At 36.1% G+C, this 10,380-nt stretch overlaps 1 protein-coding gene across 1 annotated transcript; it reads left to right on the plus strand.

The window, feature by feature from the left end:
* Nucleotides 1-2,495: 2,495 nt before the first annotated feature.
* cckar (cholecystokinin A receptor) lies at nucleotides 2,496-8,982 on the plus strand (the record flags this gene model as incomplete). Its single annotated transcript, XM_079429988.1, has 5 exons — nucleotides 2,496-2,622; nucleotides 2,922-3,173; nucleotides 4,973-5,231; nucleotides 7,718-7,845; nucleotides 8,396-8,982. 5 exons carry the CDS (start codon nucleotides 2,496-2,498, stop codon nucleotides 8,980-8,982), a joined length of 1,353 nt encoding a protein of 450 aa, XP_079286114.1.
* Between the last annotated feature and the right edge of the window lie 1,398 nt (nucleotides 8,983-10,380).

Genomic DNA, 10,380 nt, shown 5'->3' on the forward strand with positions numbered 1-10,380 from the left:
TTTTATTATGTATTTATTTTCTTTATTGTATATTTATTTTAACCCACATTAAAAAATTATATAATTTATAGTAAATACTATAGTGTTTTTGAACCATACTATAGTAAAGTGTAGGCCTATTATAGTACTGTTGTATATATATTATAGTATTATATATTATATATTATGTGTATATATTATAGTATTTACAACACTTTATTAATAAATGCTACAGCATACTGTAGTATTAACTATACTGAACTGATAAACTGTAATAAATACTGTAGTATACTTTAGTTTGTACTACAGTAAACTATAGAGTATTGTAGTAGCCTATAATATACCCTAGTTGTAGAAAACTTTACCCACAGTATTGGGTAAAATAATTTGTTTATATTACTATAGTTTTTATATTACCACAGCAACTATAGCAACAAATTAATTCAAGTACTTTACTATATGGTTTAAAAACACTATAGTATTTACTATAAATTACTATAGTAGTTTTTCATGTGGGATTTTTTTTACAGTTAAATAAATGTAACATATTTATACATCATGGTTGTATTTCATTATTTTTAAATGACTTTGATTGATTTAATGTTTACTTCAAAACTTTAAAAATCTAAAATTCTAAATGGAACAGACAGGGGTTTCAAAGAATAATAAGATCATTATGTGTTTTTTTTTTTGTTTGTTTTTTTTATTCAAAAGAAAATATGCCATAGGCCTTTAAGTGACACTACTGATATGTTTAAAAAGAGAAAAATAAAAAAGTTAATCCTTCTTAAGAGGTTGAACCTGAACATGTATAGACGTGAACAAGAAAGCAGTTTCTCTTGCAGGAATGCTGATAATGTTTATCATGCACAAATACAGCTGACAGCAGCTATCAGGAATTAAAGCTTTTGGCCAGTGCTAGAGACTTTAGAGTTACTACAACAAAACCTGCGTGTGGTCTTCTTCAAAAGACTTGCCCTCTAATCTTTATGTTTTACAACAATGTTAGTAACTGATAGTAATCTTAATCAGTTAGTTGTATGTTATGTAGTAGCTTAGTCACATTGCTATCCAGAACAGTAATTGAGAGTATGTCCAGCAGGCTATGTTCCTATCGTATATATATATATATATATATTTTTTTTTTTTTTTTTTTTTTTTTTTGACAATGTGACTTCAGTGTGAATTGTCAGGTCACACAAGGTATAAACACAAGAACAATGTTTAGAATGCATTTAAAGTATGTGTTTATTTCCACTTTTTCGCTCTCTCTCTTCTTCGCTCTCCAAATCTATAAAACATCTTTCAGGCTGTTTAAATGTGGGAATGCTTTGTTCGGTGGAGAGGTCAGTAAATTACCCTTTAAAAAGCCCTTAAAATCTGTCTCAGGATAAACTGATGAAGTCAAGATAGTAAAACTGAATCCAAGAGCATAATTTGCAAATGGAAGCAAATGCATTTCAATATTATTAAAAAATATATATATAAAGTCAGTTGCTTAATTTTGTGTAAAAGAATCAACAGAATTAGTAGCACATTTCATGTGCTAATTAATAATCAGCATTTCAGAATGATTTCTGAATAATCACGTGACACTTATTACCATAGTAATGACTGCTGAAAATTAAGCTTTACCATCATAGGAATAAACTACATTTTTAAATATATTAATCAATTATGCCTCTGTTAGCATAAGAGAGTTCTTTCAATACATTATAATTATCAATCATTTTCAAACTTTTGACCCGTAGTGTTCTATATGTACTCAGCAGCTATGAATGCAGTACACTAAAATTTGTGTACAAAAAAAGGGAGGGGGGGGGGTAATTATTGTCTTCTTATCATGCTGTAGAAAGGGTCCAAATTATTTCTGGGGAGTCAAAAAAATGAATGAATATTGCATTTTTGAAAGGGAGGAAATCTGAATTGCGTAACTGAGGTTAACTGAGTTGCGAGTGGAATGAGGTACCAAGAAAAATATAACATATTATTATCATTATTATTGATTGTAATATTATAAATAATAACAATAATAGAAGATATTCAACGTGTTATGCTATAGACAACATTTCACAAATAAATAAATAATTAATTAAAATGATGTAATTATTCAGGAAATGTGATGGGGGTGTATCTTATTCATAGAGGGTGTCTAGTGAGAAAGTGAAGGCGGGGTCTGTGGTTCTGTGGAGGACAGCACTGATCAGCTGCATTACTTCACATCACAGCTCATGAGCTGGAACTTTTGATGATATACTGGGTTGAACGTACTTAATCCATTTTATTTTGTTCTTCTTTTTTGGACATCTCAAAACTTTTTACCATTTTGTGTTGAATATATAATAATGAAATAAGATAAAGGCATGTGTTTTAATATAGAGTGCATATCTCTGGCATTATGGCAGATCAAATGTTGGTGTGCTTTCACCTGCAAGAGATGAAGAGAAATTCATTTGGATAGATATATTTCTATATTGCGAAGGACAGTGAGAAGCCATCAGAAACAACAAGCAAACATGGAGACATTTACAATTCACGATATGCTCATCAATTCCACTGATATTTATAAAATATTATGTGGACTGGGAATCGGGAATTTGTCGGAGTGCAAAAATGACAATAACGCCACGTTCGAGCCAAAAGGTAAAGAAAATCTTACTTTTTTTTATTGCATATTACTTTATTTTACTTATTAAGCATATTAAACACTGACAAATTAACATCTAAACTTAAAAAAAAAGTTATTTAATCAACTTTTACCAACAAACATGTTTAATGAGCTATCTCAGTTTAAAAAAAAAAATTATTTAATGTAACAGTTACAGGTTACCACACATTTCTAAACAGGTTTTGTACAAGTTTGCATATGAGTAAAAGTTCACTGTATAGTCTGCTTGTTAAATCTTGCCAAATAACACCTTTCTTTCTAACTTGTTCGTCAGACATGAACCAGACGGTCCGGATCGTGCTGTATGTGCTCATCTTCCTCCTGAGCTTCATAGGAAACAGCCTCATCATCACGGTTCTGGTTCGGAACCGGCGCATGCGGACGGTAACGAACCTGTTCCTGCTGTCTCTGGCCGTCAGTGATCTGATGCTGTGTGTCTTCTGCATGCCCTTCACACTCATCCCAAACCTCATGAAGGACTTCATCTTCGGCACCGGCATGTGCAAAGTGGCCACGTACTTCATGGGTGAGTCAGTTTCATATTTGTAGTTCACACTTCATTTCTAGAATAGCGCAGTGTTTGGAGTTCGTTCTCACTTTGTGTCCATACATCATTTTACAAAAATGACCATAACTCGAATTTCTGCGAAGATAGCTGTAACTATAATTAGTCAAACTGTAAATTAATGCGAGATCTCTTTTCATAATGATTTTGTTTGGTATTGTGATTTTCTAATACCAAGTGACTGAAGTTTTAAAGTAACAACTGTAGTACCTGTAGTAGGCACGTGCAGAACAAACGCCTGTAACTGGAAATTTACCACCTGTAAACTATATATATATATGCTTTGATACATTTTTCCGAGTTCACTGTAAGTTTGCTGGAAAGTGTTACATCCCTCCCATATGGTCAGGCATGATATTTCAATTTTTTAAACTTTTTTTTTTAAAACAATTTTTGAAAAATGGCTTGCATAATTGTTACATACATAAACTACAAAATCTGTTGATTCAGATGACCGCAAATCATTTAACATAAACAAATCGAATAGGCTATGTCATGATTTGATTTTCTTACCTTAAAAATAATACATTTACACAGAGACTTACAACTTGTACTTGTCAGAAATGTGTGTGTGTGTGTGTGTATAAATATATATATATTAGGGGTGTAATGGTATGTGTAGCCTATTCGTACTGAACGGTTCACGGGGTAAATAGTGATCATCCCTATCCCCTTGGAGTGGGGACTTTGGAGTGAGCAGGGCATGTTACACCCCTAATATATGTATTATATAATAGTAAGATAAAATAGTTAAATAGTTTGTTAAATAAAATAGTTGAATGGTTTTTGCTACTGAGCAAATGGTACCAAGAAACCTTGTTATTTTACCAGAAAATTTGAGTATGAAGATACATTATAAGGTAATGTTTGCATTATATTCACTGATGTTTCAAGCTTCTTTATGCCCTAAAAAAGGCCATCTGATCACATTGATTGTGAGAGGCAGACTATAAAAGGTCTCCTAACCAAAGGACATTAGGCTACTTAATGTTCCAGCTGCTTTTTTTCTTGCATTTGGTTATAAAAAAAGGTTGATTTAGATATTCATTACTATTCGTTAAGGGGCTAAAAGCACCACAAACACAGTGACGCTCAAATGAATAGCACTAAAATGCATTTTATTATATTATAAGCCTCAATCGTAATGTCAAGACCACAGGGTTTTTTTTTCATATTATATTGCAAGGCACATCTATTGTGAATTCATATTTATGACTTGTTGAATTTTGTGTAACAATTCTGAAAACTATTTATAGCCAGGTTGGTTGCACACTTCCAGATGCCGCAAATGTGCCGTGTAAACAATTTAGTAATGAGACAATGCCACTGCCCGGTATCTCTGTATTTGATGCATCAGAATGTTTTATGTGTTTGTTTTGTGCTGTTCTGTAATACTTGCTCATGATAAAGCTGACTTAATTTACATACTCTGTTGTTATTACCGTATGTCAACATTCATAAGCAATCAAGCTCTGTTGATTATTCAGAGGAGAGCTGGAGCTGCGCTCTTACTTGGTGTAAAGTGTGCGGTGTTCCGCCGGTAAATTGCCAGCAGCCATTAACTTTATTAACAGTTCATGCCATTGTTATCAGGGCTTGGAGTTAGTTTGTTATGAAGTTTGCATGTCTGTTTCAATTTTTGTGTTTACTGTTGTTTATAGAAGCATATATATATCAGACCTTCTTAGAATCACAATACTTTAACAAGGCCAGATTTATTTCTGTATGTGCAATTGTGTTCTGTGCGTCCAAACACACAGGTATTTCGGTGAGCGTATCCACATTCAACCTTGTGGCCATCTCTCTGGAGCGCTACAGTGCCATCTGCAACCCCTTTAAATCCCGCACATGGCAGACGAAGTCCCACGCTGCAAAAGTCATCACAGCCACTTGGGTCGTGTCTTTTCTGCTCATGCTGCCTTACCCAATAGGCAGCACTCTGGTGCCTTTCATGCGCAGTAACAACAGCACAGGCAACATGTGCCGCTTGGTTTGGCCCAGTGATGTTATGCAGACCTGGTAAGATTTATTAGGACTGTGTTTTTTATTTTTATTTTTGAGGATAGGGTTTTTAAAGGAATAAGGAGCAAAATATAAATTCTGTCATAATTTACCCTCATGTTACCTTATACTGTTATGTTTTCGGCAGCAGTTATTTACACTAAGTGTAAAAAAAAGCTCAATGTTATTTATACTGAGAGTAAATAGTGGTAGATACTGTTTGCAAGAAGTATAAGTGCAAATAGTGATAGATGCTATTCACACAAAGAAGTGTAAATAGAAGTAATATACTGTTTGTACTAAAGGCAAAACATCTGAGCAGTGGTGGATGGAGGTAGTGAAAATTACCTTTGCTAACAGGATTATTTGCACTCCTCTTTTCTTTGGAACACAAAAGGAAAAATGTTGAAAAATCGTCATGCCGCTCTTTTTAATGCAGTAGGTGTTTACACTGACCATGTATGTTAATGCTGAAATATACTAAGCAACTCTTAAAATCTGAGGCATCATACACTTGCCGATTTTATAAATCATTAAAACATGATTTATCATGACCGAAAGGACAAGGTCATGACCGAAAGGACAAGATCCCGGATACAGGCGGCTGAAATGAGCTTTCTCCGCAGGGTGGCTGGGCGATCCCTTAGAGATAGGGTGAGAAGCTCGGTCACTCGGGAGGAGCTCAGAGTAGAGCCGCTGCTCCTTCACATTGAGAGGGGTCAGCTGAGGTGGCTCGGGCATCTGTTCCGGATGCCTCCTGGACGCCTTCCCGGGAAGGTGTTCCGGGCGCGTCCCACTGGGAGGAGACCCCGGGGAAGACCTAGGACACGCTGGAGAGACTATGTCTCCCGGCTGGCCTGGGAACGCCTCGGTGTCCCCCCGGAAGAGCTGGAGGAAGTGTCTAGGGAGAGAGAAGTCTGGGCATCCCTGCTTAGACTGCTGCCCCCGCGACCCGGCCCCGGATAAGCGGAAGAAGATGGATGGATGGATTAAAACAGGCCATATATATATACAGTGCTGCTTGAAAGTTTGTGTAGCCTTTAGAATTTCCTATATTTCTGCATAAATATGACCCAAAACATAATCAGATGTTCGCACAAGTCCTGAAAGTAGACAAAGAGAACCTTATCAAACAAATGAGACAAAAATATTTTCTTTGTCATTTATTTATTCAGGAAAATGATCCAATATTGCATATCTGTGAGTGGCAAAAGTATGTGAATCTCTTGGATTAGCAGTTAATTTAAAGGTGAAATTAGAGTCCATCTGTGCCGAGGTGTTTTCAGTCAGTGCAATGACTATCAAATGTCAGTACTTGACCTGTTTTATTCAAAGAACAGGGATCTATCAAAGTCTGATCATGTTTGTGGAAGTGAATCATGTCACGAACAAAGGAGATTACTGAGGACCTCGGAAAAAGAGTTGATGTTGCTCATCAGGCCAGAAAAGGTTACAAAACCATCTCTAAACAGTTTGGACTCCACAAATCCAGTCAGACAGATTGTATACAAATGGAAGAAATTCAAGACCACTGTTACATTCCCGAGAAGTGGTTGACCAGAACGTGTAATAGTCTGCGAGGTTTCAAAAGTTCCCAGGGTAACTTCTAAGCAACTAAAAGCCTCTCTCACATTGGCTAATGTTAATGTTCATGAGCCCACCATCAGGAGAACACTGAGCAACCGTGGTGTGCATGGCAGAGCTGCAAGAAGAAAGCCACTGTTCTCCAAAAAAGAAAATTGCTTGCTAAAGATCATGTGGACAAGCCAGAGGACTATTGGAGAAAGGTTTAATGGATGGATGAAACCAAAATAGAACTTATTGGTTTAAATGAGAATCTATTATGTTCGGAGAAAAGAACACACTGCATTCCAGCTTAAGAATCTTATCCCATCTGTGAAACATGGTGATGGTAGTATCATGGCTTGGGCCTGTTTTGCTGCATCTTGGCCAGGACAGCCTGCCATCATTGATGGAACAATTAATTCTGAATTATACCAGTGATTTCTAAAGGAAAACGTCAGGACATCTGTTTAAGAACAGAGTCTCAAGAGAACGCAGCAAGACAACAACCCCAAGCACACAAGTCATTCTACCAAAGAATAGTTAAAGTAGAATAAATGTAATGTTTTGGAGTCAAAGTCCAGACCTTAATCCAATTAAAATGTTGTGGAAGGACCAAAGCAAGCAGTTCATAGGAGGAAACTAACCAACATCACAGAGTTTAAGTGGTTCTGCTCTAAGGAATGGGCTTAAACTCCTACATGTTATTGTGCAGGACTGATCAGCATTTACAAGAAACTTTACCTTCAGTTACTGCAGCAATAAGGGGTCACAGTTAAAAATACTGTGAAAACAGACACAAATATGATGAAGTTATGACCACTCATAAAGAAAAGAATGAGACTACAAACTTGTAAGACTAGGCATTATATGTAACCGGCCAGCTCTTACTGTCAAGCTAGGTCTGACATTGCAACTGACCTCTCTGTTTTTCTTTTTAGGTATGTTTTCCTGTTGCTGATACTCTTTCTCATGCCTGGGATCATAATGATGACAGCTTATGGCCTCACCTCACTCGAACTATACCGGGGAATCAAATTTGAAATGGCTAACAGGAAGTCAAACAGAGGTATGGGAAAATATCATACACTGACAATAATACTTCAGCTGTGGACTCATTTTATAAAAGCCTTTTAAATAAAACTGTTTTGTAGCCAGAAGGCTAATGTGCCCTTCAGGTGGAGTTGGGAATATTATGAGTTTCATGCACATGAATGACCAAGTAAAGTCATATTTAGTGGAAAACTTGGAATTCAACAAAACACAAGCTGCCAGGTTGTGACATTGAAATGGGCATGTCGATGTGACCATTGTGCAAAAACTTATCTATAATATAGATAATATCATATAATCTATATAGAGAGAGATCAATGAGCAGAATGCAATTCTGTAGTAAATGGTGTTAAGTGAATCACTCAACTTTCATGTTTTTTTTTTGCTTTACCATGTATAAGTAAATATAAAAATCTATTTATTCATCCATTCGAATTCCGATTCAATAGTTTGAGTTTACTGATTACAGTATAATTCTATTGTTTTGTTTGAAAATATCACAGATAATGGAAAAGTTGCTTTAGTATTACACATAATTACAGTTTCATCCTCACTTTGTTCACTAGAGAAAGAATATGTCACATCCAATCTAAAAAATGGTGACGGCGATGGTTGCTACCTCCAACCCTCCAAGAAAAAGCGTCCCGAACCCATGATGCCCAGCTTCAGCAACCCAAAATCCAAACTGAGAAGGGTTTGCAGCAACAGCCCTACAGCAAACCTCATGGCCAAGAAACGAGTCATTCGCATGCTGCTGGTGATCGTGGGGCTGTTCTTCCTCTGCTGGACGCCGATCTTCGTCGTTAACGCCTGGCGAGCCTTTGACAGACGTTCAGCCGATCGTCTCCTCTCAGGAGCGCCGATATCCTTCATCCACTTGCTGTCTTACACCTCGGCCTGCGTCAACCCTATAGTCTACTGTTTTATGAACAAACGCTTCAGACAGGGCGTGCTGGCGACGTTCAGCTGCTGTAGGGATGATATGGATGAAGTGAGCAGGAGCAGCACCCGGCGTAGCGCCAGAGGAGCTGGAGGGCTGGGAACGCTGTTTGGAGGAAGCGGTGGGACCGGACAGGCTGACGGTAACACACAAAGCTCAGGAACACTTACAAGGCTAACTGACACCAGTATCCGTGGCTCAGCACAAGCATAATTGACACTCATTTCACCCTGAAATTTTCAGTATAAAACCAGCACCAAGTAAAGTGTATAGAACAGTGTCAAAATCATTCAAGGCTTTGCAATGTTTAGTAAAATGGCTGCTAACGGAAGAGAGAGACTTGTGCTGGTGATAAATGAGAGCACAAGCATGAAGACAATGACTGCCAATAGCACTGAAATGCTGATAGAATCCAGTGCTTAATTTTAGGACGTCACTGTTAAATAAACAGCAGCACCAAATGGAGCAAGACTGTGGCCTCCAGTTCTCATTAGAGCTATGACTTACAAACTTACAGAGACTTTATAAGCCATAAATAAGTTCTGTCCTTTTGGCTCTCTAATTTTCTGGATCACCTAGAGGAGAGGAATTCATTTGCTTTCCTTGGTATTTTATTTTTGTGTGTGTTACTGTCAAAGCAATCATCCAGATGTTTTGAGAACATTCTAATATTGCATTTAACTACACTACCATTCAAAAGACTAGTTGAGGTTGAGATTTTTTTTTTATGTTTTTGAAAGAAGCCTCTTGTGCTCACCGAAGCTGCATTAGTTCAATCAAAAATACAGCAAAACAGGAACAATGTGAAAAATTAATTTTCTGTTTGAATGTATTTTAAAATGTAATTTATTCCTGTGGTGGCAAAGTTGCATTACTCCTGTCTTTAGTGTCACATGATCCTTCAGAAATCATTCCAATACTTAGGCTAAATATTTATAAATGTTGAAAACAGTTCTACTGCTTAATATTTTTTTTCTGAAAACCATGATATATATTTTTCAGGATTATTTGATGATTAAAAGGTTCAGCAGAATACAATTTATTTAAAAAAGTATAAATGTTACTTTTTATCAATTTAATGCATCCATGCTTACTAAAAAATATATTAATTTCTTTAAAAACCAAAAATCTGGTCCCACTTTATATTATAGTTGCTATTATATTATAATTATTTATATTATAACTAGTGGCCTTAACTACTATGTACTCACATCAAAAAATAAGTAGAGTTTACCTATTGTGTTCATATTGTATTGCAAAACATTGCTGCTATCGAGATGGGATACAGGTAAGGTTAGGGACAGGTTAAGTAGTACGGGTAGGTTTAAGGGTGAGTTAAGGTGTAAGGAATTGGTCAACAGTGTAATTATAAATGTAATTGCATAAACTACTTACAGATGTAATTACATACATGTTTTTACATTATACATATTTTAAAAAATACCTGCATGTACACAATAAGTGCTTTGTACCAAATAATTAATTTCAATGTAAGTACATAGTAGTTAAGGCCACTTAATATAAAGTGGGACTAAAAATCGTACTGACCCCTAATGTTTGAATGGTAGTGTAAATATCTGACATCTGAGATCAGTTCTAAGTGTGCGCTGA

Source organism: Barbus barbus (assembly GCF_936440315.1).
Source record: "Barbus barbus genome assembly, chromosome: 2".
Taxonomy (NCBI): domain Eukaryota; kingdom Metazoa; phylum Chordata; class Actinopteri; order Cypriniformes; family Cyprinidae; genus Barbus; species Barbus barbus.